The sequence below is a fragment of the Mustela erminea genome, chromosome 5, assembly GCF_009829155.1.
Source record: "Mustela erminea isolate mMusErm1 chromosome 5, mMusErm1.Pri, whole genome shotgun sequence".
NCBI lineage: Eukaryota > Metazoa > Chordata > Mammalia > Carnivora > Mustelidae > Mustela > Mustela erminea.
Window position 1 is genome coordinate 85,048,058 of NC_045618.1, and position 18,996 is coordinate 85,067,053.

General features: G+C 39.0%; 1 protein-coding gene across 1 annotated transcript in view; it reads right to left on the reverse strand.

Moving 5' to 3' along the window:
- SNX6 (sorting nexin 6) overlaps positions 1-18,996 on the reverse strand; it is a 63,208-nt gene that overhangs the window by 30,425 nt on the left and 13,787 nt on the right. Inside the window, exons 4-8 of the mRNA XM_032344014.1 lie at positions 18,691-18,801; positions 16,440-16,561; positions 14,395-14,518; positions 4,828-4,923; positions 2,790-2,895 (exon numbers count right to left, since the gene is read on the reverse strand). Of these exons, the coding sequence (XP_032199905.1) occupies positions 2,790-2,895; positions 4,828-4,923; positions 14,395-14,518; positions 16,440-16,561; positions 18,691-18,801 (559 nt within the window). The remainder of the gene's footprint in view (positions 1-2,789; positions 2,896-4,827; positions 4,924-14,394; positions 14,519-16,439; positions 16,562-18,690; positions 18,802-18,996) is intronic.

Below are 18,996 nucleotides of genomic sequence, written 5' to 3' on the forward strand. Positions count from 1 at the left end.
TGTTCAACATTATCAATCATTAGTGAAATGCAAATTAAAATCACACTGAGAGGACTATGAGAACAGCTAAAAGGAAAAAGATTGAGTATCTTTGCTGGAAAAGATGTGGAGCAATTAGAACTCTCACGTACAGCTGGTAGGAATGTAAAATGGTATAATCATTTCATTTTGGGGAGAAAGTTTGGCATTTTCTTAGGAAGTTAATTATACACTTACCACATGATCCAACCACTCTTCTTTTAGGTATTACCCAAGAGAAATGAAAGCACATGTCCATTAAAGGCTTCCGTATAGATGGTTCATGTCAGCTTTATTTATAACAGCCTAAAGCTAGCAATGACCCAAAGGTCCACCAACAGCTGAATGGATAAACGACTGTGGTATATCCATACAACAGTGTAACACTCATTAATAAAAAGGAATGACCTCTTGAAACACACAACAACTTGAATGAATCTCAAAAGAACTTTGCTGAATTTTAAAGCCAAATAATAAAAAGTACATATAGTATAATTCCATTCATATAAAATTCTAGAAAATGCAAACTAATCTATAGAGTCAGAAAGCAGATCAATGGTTGCCTGTGGACAGAGCAAAAAGGAGGGAATACAAAGGGCTGTAAGGAAATTTTTGGTGGTGATGGATATGTTTATTATATTAATTATAGTGATGATTTAGAAAAAAATTTTTAAAAAGACTTTATTTATTTGACAGACGAAGATCACAAGTAGGCGGAGAGATAGGCAGAGAGAGAGGAGGAAGCAGGCTCCCTGCTGAGCAGAGCACCTGATGGGGGAGCTTGATAACAGGACTCTGGGATCAGGACCCGAGCAGAAAGCAGAAGCTTTAACCCACTGAGCCACCCAGGCACCCAATTTTTTTTTTTAAAGATTTTATTTATTAATTTGACAGAGAGATCACAAGTAGGCAGAGATGCAGGCAGAGAGAGTGGGGGAAAGCAGGTTCCCCGCTGAGCAAAGAGCCCGATGCAGGGCTCGATCCCAGGACCCTCAGATTATGACTCAAGCTGAAGGCAGAGGCTCAACCCGCTGAGCCACCCAGATACCCTGGCAGTTATGATTTTACACATATGTCAAAACTTACCAAACTGTATACTTTGAACACTAAACTTACTGATACCAACTTATACCCCAATAAAGCTGTTAAAAGAAAACAGTCTATCTTGAACTTTGAATGAATCTTTTACGTACATGACTTTGTAACATCATATATTTGATCATTTAGAAAATATCAGCTCAGCAGAGCCTTCGATAGCTCAGTTGGTAGAATGGAGGACTGTAGAAAATATCGGCTCAATGAGTTAAACAAATCTTCCAAAATGTTGACAAACTTCATTATATATACAAACAATATCAAAAATACCACATTCAAATATGATTATCAATCTCCTCAGAGAAGTCTTCAATTATTGTGAAGTAAGTTCATGAGGATGGATACAAGTTTTCCAAATTCTAATTATTGCTGGAGAGCTTGACCTTTAACACTGTCAACAAATACTGTCAGTTTTTTTCCTTAAAGTAACAGACTCATTTAATTTTTAAGAAAACGTCTATCAGGGGCGCCTGGGTGGCTCAATGGGTTAAAGCCTCTGCCTTCGGCTCAGGTCATGATCCTAGGGTCCTGGGATCTAGCCCCACATCAGGCTCTCTGCTTAGCAGGGGGTCTGCTTCCCTTCCCCTCTCTCTGCCTACTTGTGATCTCTCTGTCAAATAAATAAATAAAATCTTAAAAAAAAAAATGTCTATCAAATACTCAAATTTGAATAATCATAGTTTGTCAGCTGTTCTCTCAAGTAGAAATAGTGTTTTTTGTTTTTTTTTTAAGATTTTATTTATTTATGGAGAGAGCACAAGTAAGCAGAGCTGCAGGCAGAGGGAGAGAGAGAAGCAGGCTCTCTGCTGAGCACAGAGCCTGATGTGGGTCTCGATCTGAGGACCCTGGAATCATGACCTGAGCTGAAGGCAGCTACTTTACCAATTAAGCCACCCAGGCGCCCTCTAGAAATGGTGTTTTTCGGGTAAGGGGTGGAAGCAGCTAATTCAGTTGCAACTACAGGGCTTTTCTAAAGAGAACTGTTATACTTCAGTAAGGAATCATAGTGCTTTATGTATACTTTCCATTTCACCGTTCAGAATATTAAAAACGTGAACTCTAAGGAAGTGTTTATTACAATTAGTAATTTTAACTGCTTTATCAAAGATATTCTTTTTCTTTTTTTTTTTTTAAGATTTTATTTGACAGAGATCAAAAGTAGGCAGAGAGGCAGGCGGGGTGGGGGGGTGGGGCGGAAAGCAGGCTCCCTGCTGAGCAGAGAGCCCGATACCCTGAGATCATGACCCAAGCTGAAGGCAGAGGCTTAACTCACTGAGCCACCCAGGCGCCCTATCAAAGATATTCTTAATTGAATTTTTCTTTTCTAATTGTAAATGCACTGCAGGAAAGAATATAGTGACTCTTAGCACAATTTCATGCCACCTCCTTGATCTGTGCTAAGGCACCAGTAATTTTATCCACCATGGCTTCTGCTTTATCAGTGTAAATGTTAACATGGTGAAAAATACAAAAAGCACCATGGACTATTAAGAAAACAGTTTTGACCTCACAGACTTGCTAAAAATAAAAAGAGCCTTAGGGTCCAGACTTCACAGACCACAGTTTAAGAAACACTCTTCTACATCAAGACTTTTATAAACTCGAAGTAACATAATAACTTTATAATTATTCCATTAAAAAAAAATGTAAGCTTTAGCCACAGAGAAAAACCTTACTTTTGTGGGATCTTGTCATCCTATCAGATTTAGCAGATGCATCCTTAACTCGGTTATGATATTCTAAAAGGAATGTTCGTTCATGCTCAAAGAAATCATCTACATCCTATAGGGTCAAAAGAAAATATAATTTTTCACTTATTTGCTTTAGTATAATACATAAATCACTTTACCATTATAATCACAAAAGATCAGTAAAACAGCACAGCTATCCTCTAATGATTTTACCAACAAGTTCAGACTTTATACAGACGTGCACTTCTATCTATCCAAGAAGAAATCTGGAATGGTTTTGCAGATGAAAGCTTAGATCCTTCCACAATGGTTCATGTTCACATGTTGAACTCTGAAACGTGTTCCTTCCTACTCATGTTCTGTGTCTACAGTCCTGCCTCTCCAAGAGATACATTACTGCCAGGGGAAGTAATCTATTGCTTTTGAAAAGAAAAAAATCACAAGAGGCAAGTCTCAATCTATTCCTCTTGGTTTACTATGTATTCTATGAGCCATTCCTGAAGGCTGCCAAGCCTTTGTCATTACAGCCATCTCTGACTGCTTTGGGGAAATATGGCCAAACTAGCCTTCTGGAAGCAATTATTGTATCTTTTTTGAAACAAAGCCAGATACACATTAAAAATAAAACTATTCAAAGTCCTTTCCTCCTTTCTAAAACAGCAGATGTTTTTTTGAAAAAGCACCAGCTAAAATGATGTAATTAAAATCCACATTAACGGAACTTGGGAAAAAAAGTCGGTACTAACAAAATTTCTTTAAAATTTGTAATTCACGTGTATAAATTTTTTTAACTGTTAAAATGGGGATAAAACTACCCAACTTGTAGGGTTGAAGAGTAAACAAAATATGGGTCAACGAACACACTATAAATGTTCAAAAAATGTTAGTTACTTCTTCACCAAAATCATAATCCATACAGTGCTTTATACTTAATGCTAAGAAAAATGTTCAATATTAATGCATAAGTAGCATCAAAATGAAAGAAGTGGAGTCCTTATTAGAAAGTAGCCATGGCAGAAGCATTGTCAACATACCAGCTGACCTGTCTCTGAAAAACTGAAGTATAAATCAAATAAACAGTAATTCCCACCTAAGTTTTACTTCAGATGTATTTATAAAAATAGGCAATGATGACAAATCAGCATTTATCTTTTTTTGTATCTGCTTGATAATGTAATATAAACTTTTTTCTTTTAATGGTAAGAGTCTTCAGATAAATTAATTCTTGTACCATTTTTAGAACATCATTAAGAAAAACTTGGGTGTTATTTATTTTAATTTTGAATACACCTGTTTGTTTATTTGTAAGCTCCACGTGCAACATGGGGCTTGAATTCACGACCCTGAGATCAAGAGTCACATGCTCTACCAAATGAGCCAGGCACCCCCCACCCCCGCCCACAAGACTAAAACCTCAAAGGAGCTCTTCTAACTCCACATCTGAACCCAAGTCTGCTCCTAAGATTTTGTAGGCCAAGGGCAAATGTACAAATGGAGGCAGTCCCTCATCATGCCCTATCCTGCAGTTCTGCAAGGCACCCAGAAAAACCTCACATACATACGTAAATGGATATTCTCTCCTGCACACTCATCTTCTCCCCTGTGCCCGCCCTCTCCCCAGCTGTTCCATGGTCACCCCTGACCACCCATGAATGCACACACTGGAAGATGAACTCAGAGAAGAGGCCCACAGAAGAGGAAAAGTTAGAGGTAGGCTTCAGATTTAGGCAAGGAAATATGGGGTTCCAGATCCCTAAAGCCTGTTCTAGTTTGGAGGGAAGGGGCATGCACTCCAGGTGGGTAAATCCCCTTGGACCTACAGATCTCTCACCCCTGGGAAAAGGAAGTTCTCCAAAGAGTAGAATTGAGGGCAGGGGGCCCAGATTCCCAGGCCTAAGAATTCTACTGTCCAAACTTCTCTTTTACTCCAACAGTGTCATCTGCATGTCTGAAATCTCAATCTATCTTCTTAAAAGAAACAGATTCTCAAACCAATACCTCTTTTAATAAAATAAAATCTTACCTTTACTCCTGAAACAATTACTCCATCTGCTGATTTTACCATGTTTTTAAAGAAATCTTCAAGTTTCTCTTTTTTATTTTTTCCTCTCACACTCAGCTGAAAGAAAGGTAAACTTAAGTTGACAATTTTTTTAGATTACAAATGGAAAGTTATACTTTCTTTTTTTAAAGTAACACCTCTTTTATTCTCTGACATCAAAATGGCAACTACAAAAGGATCCTGATTTTTAAACTTTAGTAAATTGGCAATCATCATGTGTATCAGGGACTTTCAAACTTTAGGGTACTAAAGAGGAGGCTGGCTTCACTCTCAAAGATTCAGATTCAGGTGGTCTACAATAATGCCTAGATTATCTCAAATTTTGTGAGTACATCTGATAATCCCATTGCAAGTAGCCTTCTCATCATATATATAGTAATATATAAAGACAACTACAAATTTAATCCAGGAGTTCCTTTAAAGATGTAAAATTTAGGAGTGCCTGGGTGGCTCAGTGGGTTAAGCCTCTGCCTTTGGCTCAGGTCATGATCTCAGGGTCCTGGGATTGAGCCCCGCATCAGGCTCTCTGCTCAGCAGGGGGGCTGCTCCCCCTCCCCCGCCTGCTTCTCTGCCTACTTGTGCTCTCTCTCTGTCAAATAAATAAATAAAACCTTTTAAAAAAAGATGTAAAATTTATGGAGTCATACACCATCACATGACTCTGTAAAAGCTTTGAAAACACATTCTGCAAATTCTTTTTTTTTTTTTGTAAGATTTTATTTATTTTATTTGTGAGAGAATGAGAGAACGAGCAGGGTGAGGGGCAGATGAAGAAGCAGATTCCCCAACGCGCAGGGAGCCTGATGTGGGGCTCAATTCTGGGACTCTGGGATCATGACTGAGCTGAAAGGTAGATGCTTAATCTACTGAGCTACCCAGGCACCTCATATTCTGCAAATTCTTCACTCTGAACTCATCCAAATATCATGTCTTGTCCTGCTCTGGAGATTAGCAACTTATAAGGGACACAAAAGGTGACTCCCAAATGGGTTAAGCCTCTGCCTTCAGCTCAGGTCATGGTCTCAGGGTCCTGGGATCGAGGCCCACATTGGGCTCTCTGCTCCACAGGGAGCCTACTTCCTCTTCTCTCTCTGTCTACTTGTGATCGTTCTCTCTCTGTCAAATAAATAAATAAAACTGTTTAAAAACAAAACAAAACAAACAAAAAAACTGAGAAGCAGCTAACTCTTCGACTTTACGACTTGCTACATCAGCGTGTACCACAACAGAACATCCCATCTAATTTTCGTATCTACTGCCATGGCTCCAATGTTCACCATTATGTAAATGATTCACAATCATGATTACTACCCCTAAGCTCTTTCCTGAACCTCAGACCCTATTTCCAATTGCCTGTATCATATCCTTATATGGAGATTCTGCTAAATCCACATTAGATTAAGACAGTATTCATTATAATCTAATCTCCACATTTTTCTTTCTGGATCCCTATCTATGGTCCCTCCATCCAGTCTCTTCAACATATTCCCTTAAACCCCATACCTCTCATTAAAAATCTTGAAAATCTACAACTTCTTTTTGTCTCTCACAACTCAAATTCCATCATCAAATGCCTAAAATCTGTCCCTTTCTTTCCCACTGTCCTAGTGAAAAACCTTATTATTTCTGGCCTATTATACTGTACTACTTGTTAACATCTCTTTTCCTCAATTCAATTCATTCTGTTGATGACTTCCAAAATCAAATTTTGAGCATCTCTTCCCTACTCAAATTTTTACAGAGTTTCACAATGTTCAGAGATTGAAAGCCTATTCAAGACTCAACAATCTGGTTCACTTATCTTACCATCTATCACCCTTTCCATCTTTCACCCCCACAGAACCTTATGTTCCAAACAGTTCTCAAAAGAAGCTCTGAACTTTTAAACTCCTCTATACCTGAAATGCTCTCTCTCCTCCTACCAAAAATTCTATTCAGGTATCATTAAACATCCAAATTAAAATATATCTCTTCATGAAACCCTTCCAAACTGCTTTATCTGGCTTTTCAATACATGCTGGGTGTTTTCTTAAACTGCATTTTTAAAATTAATTCATTAATTCACTCATTTAATAAACCACTGACAAATGTATATAAAATCAGGCACTGCACTAGATGTTTAGGATATAAAGATGATTATGAGGTGGTCCCTACTATATTTTTTTAAAGACTTATTTACTTAAGAGAGAGCTCATAAGAGAGAGCGTGAGCTGGAAGAGGTGCAGAAGGAGAATGAGAGAGAGGGAAAATCCCAAGTAGGCTCCCTGCTGAGGATGGAGTCCAATGCGGGGCTGGATCCCAGGAACTTGAGACCATGACCTGAGCCAAAATTAAGAGTCAGGCCCTCAGGGCGCCTGTCCCAGGATCGGGATTGAGTCCCACTTTGGGCTTCCTGCTCAGCAGGGAGTCTGCTTCTCCCTCTGACCCTTCCCCCCTCATGCTATCTCTCAAATTAAAAAAAAAAAAAAAAAAAAAAAAGACAGGCCCTCAATTGACTGAGCTACCCAGATGCCTCAAGGTGGTAAGAGTAAGAGTAATTTATGATGCAGAGGAGAATACAGAGAAACACATGATTTACCATGGGGTGAGTAGTACAATGTTAGTGAATCCACAGGGCATTAGGAGAACACCAAGGGAACTCAATACAGACTTAGGAGAGGAGAAAGGTAAGACTGGAAGCTGAATGAACAGTCAGGGGCCGTTTCAAGAATGCAGGCAAGGACTGGGGCGCCTGGGTACCTCAGTCAGTTAAGACCATCTGAGTCTAGATTTCGGCTGAGGTTACAATGTCAGGGTCTTGAGATAGAGCTTGGTGTCTGACTCTGCACTGAATGTAGAACCCGCTTAAGATTCTCTCTCTCAACTCTTAACTACAGGGAACAAACTGAGGATTGCTGGAGTGGAGATGGGTGGGGGGTGGGGAAACTGGGTAACGGGCATAAAGGAGGGCATGTGAAGTAATAAGGACTGGGTGTTGCATGCAACTGATAAATCACTGGCTTCTACCTCTGAAACTAGTAATATAGTATATTTAATTAAATTGAATTTTAAATAAAAAATTAAAAAAGATTTTCTTTTTCCTTCCCCTTTTCCCCCTGTGCCTATGTGCATGCTCGCTCACTCTCTCAAAACAAAAAAACCTTTAAAATAATCCAGTCAGGGACACCTGAGTGGCTCAGCTGGTTGAGCATCTGCCTTCAGCTCAGGTCATGATCCCAGCGTCCTGGGATGGAGTCCCACATCGGGCTCCTTGCTCAGCAGGAAACCTGCTTCTCACTCTGCCTGTTCTGCCTGAATTTCTCTGTGCTCCTGCTCTCTCTGACAAAAAAGTAAATAAAAAATCTAAAATAATCCAGTCAACAATTAGAAAAGGCAGAACCAATCTTTAGGTCTGGTGATAGGAAAGAAGAGGACACATTCCTAATACTGTAAGGGAGTGAAACAGACAGGATTTGGTGTTTCCCTAACAGGAACAGGGAGTAGGAAGAGTAATGAGTAATTTTTAGGTTTTTGTGTTTTGTTTCTGTTTTAAGATTTTTATTTATTTAGGGGTACCTGCGTTGCTTAGCCTCAACTGTATGCCTTTGACTTAGGTCATGATCCCAGGGTCCTCTGATCAAGTACTGCATCGGGCTCCCTGCTTCTCCCTCTCCTGCTCCCCCTGGTTGTGTGCTCTCTCTCAGTCAAATAAATAAATAAAGTCCTAAAAAAAAAATCACTGTTTTGGTAAGATTTATTTATTTGAGAGACAGAACAGAGAGCGAGTGCACGCGCATGCACAGGTGGAGGAGCAGAGGGAGAGGAACAAGCAGATTCTATGCTGAACACAGAGCCCGACATGAGGCCTGACCCCACAACCCTGAGATCATGACCTGCGCTGCAATCAAGAGGCTGTTGCTCAACTGAGACACCCAGGTGCCTTAGTAATTTTTAGGTTTTAAGGAATCGGAAGGTAGTGGTACCTTCTTTGAGACAGAGAACACAAAAGGAAGCATGGATTTTAATTATTTTTAAGATTTTATTAATTTATTTGACAGAGAGAGAGAGAGACGTAATGAGAGAGGGAACACAAGCAGGGGGAGTGGGAGAGGGAGATTTATGTGAGGCTCCATCCCAGGACTCTGAGATTGTGAACTGAGCTGAAGGCAGATGCTTAACAACTGAGCCACCCTGGTGTCCTGGAAGCACGGGTTTAAAGAAGAGTTCAGCTGAAGGTAAAATGCCAAAAGGCATCTAAATACAGGTTTTCATGAGACTGTTTAATAAAGAGGGCTGGGGTTCATAATTAATACTGATTTACAAGTTAATAACAGAGTGCCTGCAGCCACAGGAGTCAATGAGATCACTTAGGGAGAATTTATAGAATTAGAAAACTAGAGGAACTCTTTTACTTTTTTTTTTTTTAAAGGATTTATTCATTTATTTTAGAAAGAGAGTGAGTTGGGGGGTGCTTAGGGAGAGAAGCAGACTCCCTGCTGGGCGCAGAACCTGATGTGGGGCTCCATCTCATGAACTTGAAATCACGATCTGAGCCAAAATGAAGAGTTAGACACTTGGTGCACCTGCGTGGCTCAGTGGGTTAGGTGCCTGCCTTTAGCTCAGGTCATGATCCTGGAGTCCCAGAACTGAGCCCACCATTGGGCTCCCTGCTCAGTGGGAAGTCTGTTTCTCCCTCTCCCGCTGTCCCTACCCCTGCTCATGTGTGTGCACGTGCTCTCTCTCTCAAATAAATAAATAAAATCTTAAGAAAAGAAAAAAAAAAAAAGCTGGGAAATTTAACTGCTGAGCCATCCAGGTACCCCTAGAGGAACTTCTAAACTTCTGGAGGAGTCAGTGGGGAATCTAGGAAGGATTAGATTTAAATGAATAGATACATGGAGGGAAAAACTCATGAAGTGGACTAGGAAGGAGTCACAGAGTTATGAAGAAAACTTAGAAGAGATCCAAAAGATACAGAAGTAAATGGGATCCAGGAAAGCTAGAAAGATATCTTCATCAAAATGGAAAGGCACAATGTGAGACATCATATTAACAGAATAAAGGACAAAAACCACTATAAAGGACAAAACTAGCTATCATCTAAATAGCTATACTTTCTCATAACAAAAACTCAACAAACTAGGAACAAAAGGGAACTTCAACTTGATAAAGAGCATCAATGAAAACCCCACAGCTAACATCATACTTAACAGTGAAACAATGCTTTCCCCCTAAGATCAGAGACAAAAAGATGTCTGCTCTTGTCATTTCTGTTTTACACAGTACTGGAGGTCCTAGCCAGGGCAGTTAGGCAAGCAAAAGAAATTAAAAGGGTGTCCAAATTGGAAAGGATTTTAAAAAAAGAAAAGAAAAGCTCATATAGGAGTGTGGCTGCCATCGTGGTTGAGGTTGTGGGAGACACATGGAGTTGTAGGATTTGATTTCTGACTAGCTTTCACCTCCCAGTGAACAAGGTCATTGTCTCATCAAGAGGAACTGCTGCAAGTTGAAATGAGCTTTTATGGAAAATGGGAGAGAGCTCTCTAAAGTCATAACCTTGTTATAAATGGAGCAGGCAATCTAGGGTAGATGAGAAAGATATAAAGACAAAAGGGCTGCTAACAGGGTCAAACTCCTAGATAAGTCAAGGGTTTAGATGTACCAGTGAGTCAATGAACAGCCAAAATAAGAATGGGTAAAAACAGAGTTATTTATGCTCGGAATCTGTTAATACTAGAGTTTAAGAACTCAGAGAGGAGGCAGTGTCCTGGTTGCGGGCCACTGATAAGGTAGCAAGAATTGAATGGGCTTAAGGTGTTAATTAGGTTAAATATTTAATCTACTGTTAAGCAGACTCAGATTATACCTAGCAAAAAGAGGAAAGATATATAGCTACCTAAGTAAAGCAACACTAAAGGCAGTCAGTACAACAGTGACTACTTCTCACACAACTAAAAGCTAGAATAAGCTTTTCTAGCCCTCCCAGATGCCCCATGGCCTTTTTAGACTTCAAGCACCCTAGTTCCACTTCAACAGCTCATTGGTCCCATGACCCTCTAAAACTTAGATAACAAAATAGCACATACAGATTGCTTTTCCTGCCCCGGGGAAGTGAGTAAACGTCAGAGAAACAGTATCAGAACAAGACTGAGAAAAACTTTCTAGTTTTGGGCCTATGATCTTCTATAAGTTAATGTACAGGGTATTTTTTATTTTATTATTTTATATTTAATTTTTTTAAATTTTATTTTATTTACTCATTAGACAGAGAGACACAGTGAGAAAGGGAACATAAGGATAAGGAGGTCGGGAGATGCAGGGCTTGACCCCACGACCCTGTAATCATGACCTGAGTAGAAGGTAGACACCCAAAGACTGAGTTGCCCAGGTGCCCCTAATTATAGAGTTTAGAAAGATTTATTTATTTATATGAGAGAGAGTGAGAGAACATGAGTGGATTGGGGAGGGGGTAGAAGGAGAGAAACTCCATGCTGGGCACAGAGCCTGATGCAGGGCTTGATCTCACGTCCCTGAGATCATGACCTGAGCCGAAATCAAGAGCATCACCCAGGTGTCCTGCTGTTATTACAGAATATTTGCAAAACACTGTCTTGTCTTCAGAGTTTCTGCAAAACACCATATGCTAATATTAAAAGGGTTATTACACATATCACATCATTATTTCTATTAAGCATGTATTAGTTTGGGAGAAAAAAAATCTACATTGATGGGAAAAAACTTATGAAACCCTAAGATTTCTGAAGGCTATTTTTTTTTTCAAGATTTTATTTATTTGACAGAGATCACAAGTAGGCAGAGAAGCAGGCAGAGAGAGAGGAAAAAGCAGGCTCCCTGCTGAGCAGAGAGCCCAATGCGGGGCTTGATCCCAGGACCCTGGGATCATGACCCGAGCCGAAGGCAGAGGCTTTAACCCACTGAGCCACCCAGGCGCCCCTCTGAAGGCTATTTATAAAGTTGATCTAAACAATTAATAATCATTAACTTGCCTTTTTTTTTTTTTTAAAGATTTTATTTATTCATTTGACAGACAGAGATCACAAGTAGGCAGAGAGGCAGGCAGAGAGAGAGAGAGGGAAGCAGGCTCTCCGCTGAGCAAAGAGCCCAATGCGGGGCTTGATCCCAGGACCCTGAGATCATGACCTGAACCGAAGGCAGAGGCTTAACCCACTGAGCAACCCAGGCGCCCCTCATTCATGTACCTTTTTTTTTTTTTTTTTAAATTTTTATTTATTTGACAGAGAGAGATCACAAGTAGGCAGAGAGGCAGGCAGAGAGAGAGAGAGGAGGAAGCAGGCTCCCTGCCGAGCAGAGAGCCCGATGCGGGACTCGATCCCAGGACCCTGAGATCATGACCTGAGCCGAAGGCAGCGGCTTAACCCACTGAGCCACCCAGGCGCCCACATGTACCTTTTTTTAAAAAAAGATTTTATTATTTGAGAGAGAGCGAGAGAGAGCACAAACGGGAGAGTGGCAGAGGAAGAGGGAGAAGCAGACTCCCCACTGAGCAGGAAGCCAGACGCCACGACTTGATCCTAGGACGCTGGAATCGTAACAGAAGCAGAAGGCAGATGCTTAACCGACTGAGCCACCCAGGCACACCTCATTCACTTATCATTTTAACAAATACTTATTTTATTATATCTTAACTGTCAGCCACTGCTCTCAAGTGCTCAGGATGCAGTGGTGAAAAATAAAAGCCTTACTTCCAGAGAGCCTATATTTTAGTAGCAGAAGACAAATAATAAATACAAAAATTTAAAAAATAACAGATATATATGGGCATGAGGGTAGCTCAGTCAGTTAAGCGTCCAGCTCTTGATTTTGGCTCAGGTTGTGATCTCAGGGTCCTGGGATCAAACCCCATGACAAGATCTGCTTCAGATTCTCTCCCTCTTCCTCTGCCCCTCTCTACTCCCTACTCATGCATCTGCTCTCTCTCTCTCTCTCTAATATAAATAAATCTTAAAAAAGAAAAAAAAAAAGATACAGAATTTCAGATAGCACTAAGGGATTTGGCGATGGGACAGAGTGTGTGGAGCATGAGGCTCCTCTAGCATGAGCGGCCTTGAGCTGACAATACCATGCCAGTATACCTATGGTGCTCTACCAATTATTATTAAGGTTTTGGCCCAGCCACGAATAAGGTTGAGGAAAAACAGACACATAACGGTAAAAGATTGATGATAGCATCTATATCACTTTGGCAACCCTACTCACAAATTGTTTTCCCTTATAATCATGATATAGCCAGCATTCTTTATAATTCCTAGTTACAAATCACCACATACCAGTATCACCACATTTATGCTTGTGAAAGTACCCATGTTTAAGTGCTATGCTTCTGTGATTTTTTTTTCTTTTTTTAAAGATTTTTTATTTATATATTTGACAGAGAGAGAGAGAGACAGCAAGAGAGGGAACACAGCAAGGGTAGTGGGAGAGGGAAAAGCAGGCTTCCTGCTGAACAGAAAGCCTGACACAGGGCTTGATCCCAAGACCCTGGGATCAGGACTTGAGCCAAAGGCAGCCACTTAACACTGAGCCACCCAGTTGCTCCTATTTCTGTGATCTTGAGGTACTTCATACTCTTTTTTTAAAAAATGTGTTCACGGGGCGCCTGGGTGGCTCAGTTGGTTAAGCAACTGCCTTCGGCTCAGGTCACGGTCCCAGAGTCCCAGGATCGAGTCCCGCATCAGGCTCCCAACTCCATAGGGAGTCTGCTTCTCTCTCTGACCTTCTCGCCTCTCATGCTCTCTCTCACTGTCTCTCTCTCAAATAAATAAATAAAAATCTTTAAAAAATGTGTTCTCTCTACTGCTAGACTTAGGACATTTTATTGTCATGGTCATGTCAACTAAAACCAAACCAGAAAGACAAATTTATATATACAAAACTCTTTGATCTTGATGTTGACTTCTAAGCAAACTAGCACTATGCTACACTTGTTTTTTGCTCAAATTATGAGTTAATCTTGTCATCCAAATATAAATCCCAATATCTCTACCACCCACCCATTAAAATTCTTTTGCCAGTACTGCAAATGAAGAAATCTTTAAAGCTCAATTGCATCAATTTTTTCTATTTGCACTGTAACAGTTTTCACGCAGAGAGGGAGGAAAGATTAGGAGCAATCACACTGAAGAAGGTCAGTTAAACGGATCAAAAGTCAATGATTAATCCTAATGTAACCTGGAATTCTTTAGCTTTAACACCTGGCTGGGATTCTTCACAGGGCTTCAGAGGACTCCAAACTCAAATTTAATAAACAATCAAATTGATAACCCTGTTTCTTAAGAAGTTCACAATTTCAGGATGAAAAATCAACATCCCAAGTAGTAACATGAATTACCCCCATTTCTTCAATTAATCTACTCAAGTTCTACTGAAATACTGTATTATCACTACAAAAGTATCATTTAAATGAACTGCTTTGAAATATAATAATGTTACAAAAAGAGTTCATCTATTCTTGCCTTTTCCAGTAACTCTAAAAATAAACCTTGATCACTAAATTTAATCAATACTTACATCTTGATTATATTCCAAGAAGACATGAAAATTTAAATCTTTTCTCAAAATAGGATGTGCTGCCACACGACATAGGAACACTTCATGCATTGCAACAGTCTTCTTGAATATTGCCAAATACTCACTAGAAACAATACACAAAATTAAAGGTAAAACACTGCATCAACTAGGAAATCGTCTGCAACAAGTTTTTCAACAAATACTCTGAATTATACTGAATGCAAAATTAAAGATATAGAGATAAAATCCACATAAACAAAGATTTTAGTTGAACTGTTAATAAAATATGTAAAACCCAGCTCTGAAAAGGCTTCATGCTAGTTAATAGTATTTATTATATTTAAATGTTAATATTTTTAGGTTTTATGAACCTTTCTTCCTATGCAAGTTGATGTTAAAGGTAACTACAGAGGGATTTGTTTTCAGCTCCAGAGAAAGTAAACTACAAATTATTTGATACAATCTTTTTGACTCAATTTCTAGATAATTACTGCATTTAAACACTTGTATACAAAAAATAAAACCCAAACCTCAGTACACATTTTTGACATTAATAATTATTTTCATCTATAATGACCCAAACACACAAGAAAAAAAGCATACCACAGAGAGACTAATTTTGTCATTACATTGAAAAACTGTACTTAAAATATTTTATTATCAGTGAATCACAGTGATCATATAGTAATACATGTCAGTTTGAAAAAAAGAAACACTCAAGGAAAAGGCCCAATATTGTTGCTTCAACTACGTGCAAGGAGGATAAAATTTACATACCAGCAAACCAGCAGGACCAATGTTGGGAGAAGTTTGATCTCTGTGAGGGTAGTCATTCAGTGAAGACAAAAAAGAAGGATGCAGAGGATGGAGGTAGCAGTAGGATAAACCCAAGGTTCTCTGTTATCCAACCCCTAACCAGACCACAAAAGAATCATGATCAGGGCCACTGGAAAACCACAGATTCTTTAATATTAATGTGCTCTGCTAATTTCCAGTTTTCAGTCTCATAACTATAAAAGTATAGATCTCTGTCTGCTCTCAGACTATTGCTTGCACCCAGCATAGACAAAAGTCTTAAAATACCTGGCACCTTACACTTTGACAAAAAAGATCTACTTTGCTAATTTATCCTGTCAAATGAGTTTAGCATTCTGAAAAGGAGGCTAGTGGCCAAGGGGATATATGCTTAAAAGCTGAAACTAAGTGGAAGAGGAGAAAAGGAAATGCATGAAGAGGAGAAATGACTAGAAAAAGAGTGATGAAAGTGATGATGATGCAAGGAAAATATTTCCTTGTATAGCTCCCAAAATACAGAAAAACAGTACAATGCAAATCTAAAATTATTTCAAATGTCTAATAAAAGAGGAAAGATTTGGTATTTTTAGCAAGTATGCTAAAAATAAAATAGAAACTATCTCAAATTTTTTCAAGGATTTAATACATTTCCAGTGTATGTGAAACCAATAATCATTCAACAAAAAACATTTTAAAACTATTCTCTTGTTACTTTGCTCCTATTCTTCTTCCTCCTCAGAAGCCAGAGGCAGAGAAAAAGAGGGCAAAAATTATACATACACACACGCACACACACATATTTTTAAAAAAAGAAAACAGAATATATGCAGAGTTGCACAGTGCATATTTCTATGAGAAACAGAAGTTTGGGTAGTATGCACATATTGAAAAAAGAAAACCAGTTTGGCAATGACAAAGACCTTGTAATTAAAAAACAAAACAAGTTACGTTCTGTTTTTAAAAAGTCGTATTTCCCTTTGTATTATTTTTTAATAAGGTTTTGGATCCTCTGTTTTCAATTTTCAGTCTATTTAAAACATTAATTTAAAGAATTTAACAATGCAGACAATTATTCCATAATTTTCCTGTAGGCTCTGATCATGATCATTAAAACTGGTTGTTTGGCTTAAACCTGCATCTTTCAGAAAGGGTCACTGTGGTGAAATGATTAAAAGGATGGGATATCAGAGAGCACAGAAAAAGGCATTAAAATAAGCACAATTAACAAAGCAGTAAGAAAAATCACATACGCTTCCAGTTCCTGTTTCATCTTTGTGAACTCTTCCTTTGTCATGGACCCTTCGCCTTCTCCCAGCTTCTGAAGTTTTTCCCTTGAAGCATCAAAATCAGGTCTTGGTGGTGCTGGTGGGATCTGTAAGAGAACCAAGTCACTCATTTATTTATTTATTTATTTATTTATTTATTATTTTTTAAAAAAGATTTTATTTATTTATTTGATAGAGAGAGATCACAAGTAGATGGAGAGGCAGGCAGAGAGAGAGAGAGAGATGGAAGCAGGCTCCCTGCTGAGCAGAGAGCCCGATGCAGGACTCGATCCCAGGACCCTGAGATCATGCCCTGAGCCGAAGGCAGCGGCTTAACCCACTGAGCTTGAGCTACCCAGGTGCCCCAAGTCACTCATTTAAAGACTATTTTCTTTTTCACAGCAGCTGTACTGCTGCCACCATAAAAGACTGAATCTGGGAGAGCTAAAGACATCCTGAATGAACACAACACCAGAAATATATCAATTCAGGGTAGAGAATTTGATTAGGTCCTTTGTGCCAACAGCAGAGCACTATTTTCTACTATTAGAACACTTGTTCCCATACTTTAATCTGCAGATTTCTCTGTGGCACCTTATGAGTCCTCAAATTATATGCACATTAAGCTCTGACTATATACTAAAAGAAGATGCATACCATTTTTCAGAATGAAGTAAATGGTTCGATTAAATACAAATATTTTTAAAAATTAAGGAATTTATAGTAGCTTTATGCTATTCTGTTTCTAAAATTCATGAATCCCAACAGTAGGATCCAGCAAGGAATGTTAAAAAGGGTTCCTGAACTGGAGGACTGGATCAGAAACAAAAAGTACGGACTTAAAACCAAGGGATTAATGACTAACATCATTCTATTTACTCACAGTGGGTAAGTAAACACTTACCTTAAATAAAAATGTAAGATCTAGAAGAGCCGTATCATTCAAAGGTATAATAAAGAGAAAGTGTACCTTAAGAGGAATGGCCTACAAGTAAGAAGTGTTTAGGGGAAATGATGGAAGTCAAGAAAGCAAGAAGGTAAGAGGAAGAACAGGTAAGTAGGGGAAAGCTACAGAATGAATACAAGAAAAGGGTTATGCTTGAGGAAAGCAACAGGGAAAGAAGTATCAAGAACAGCTGAGCACACATACACCCCATCTACTGTGTGCCAGGAATGATGCTGAACAATATGCATATAAAGATAAATAAGACATGATCTTTTCTTTTTTCTTTTTTTAAGATCTTACTTATTTGTCAGAGAGAGTGGAAAGAGTGAGCAAGCACAAGCAGGGGAAGCTGCAGGCAGAGGGAGAAGCAGACTCCCTGATGAGCAGGGAGCCTGATGCAGGACTTGATCCCAGGATTCTGGGGTCACGACCTGAGCTGAAGGCAGGCGCTCAACCAACTCAACCACCCAAGCGCCCGAAAGAAAACATGGTCTTACTCTTTGAGGAGTGTTTAGTCTGTAGAAGGATATGGTAGTAAGAAAATCCCATCAGACAAGATGAGGGTGAAAAGGTGGAAATAAGATGCAAAAAGAAGGAGCTTCCAGGTTGGTGAAGACACTGACATGCTGGAAAGGTGGAAGGTAGTAGACCTGCAGAACATGAGAGTTTTGCACCAACCCCCTCTCCCTGTACCTTGTCCTATGCATCTCTTTGTTTTGGGGGTCCTGAGTTGATCCTTTATAAAAACTGGTAGTTTTTGTAAAAGAAAAAAAAAAGAGAGAATGCACTGCCAGTTGTCCCCAAATTCTGAGTCATACAAAGAAAGAGCAAATGACTGAGAAGGAGTGGCCGCAAGGATGGAAACAGAATCAGATCAGGATGATTTCAAGATGAAATGAAACTAAGTTTCAGGAATCTAAGTGTGGTCAGGCCCTGATGGATACCTAAATAACCTCTTAAGGGACCCTCCAACCCTAAATATCTGTCTACCTAAGGGTTCAAGACCAGTATGGTTTATAATATCCCCCTCATTAATCTCTAGGAAAAGCCTGTTTCAATTCCAATAAACAGTAAGAATTTAAGTTTAAATGAAGGAGCATAAGATATCCATTATCTTCACACTCTTAAACTAGACAATTCAGGATAAAAGGTGGTAGTCCATTGTGTTTTGCAACTGACAATTTTTAAAAACCACACCAGTTCACTAAAATGCTAAACAAAATTTAACACATAACAAGGTATCTAAAAAGCACCTAGAAAATGGGATTAAAATGGAACCCCAACACTTACAATGTAACCCGCATAGTCTTCATTTTCAATGAAGGAATCATGAAGCCAGATAAATTCCTCATGTTGTCGAACAACAGAAAACTCATTTTGTTTAAAATTTGGCAATGAGCTCTGCAAAGATAGAGATTTTCTTGAAGAAAAATCAAAATTATACTAAAAGGCTTTTAATAAACACTTTTAATCTTATTTTCTTAAATCAGTCTTACATAAATGATTATCAGTACTTTTACAATCTATAATGAAAACTCTGAGACACCCAGAAGAAATTATCCTGGCAACTTTGAAAAAGTAAGTTGACAGCCTCTT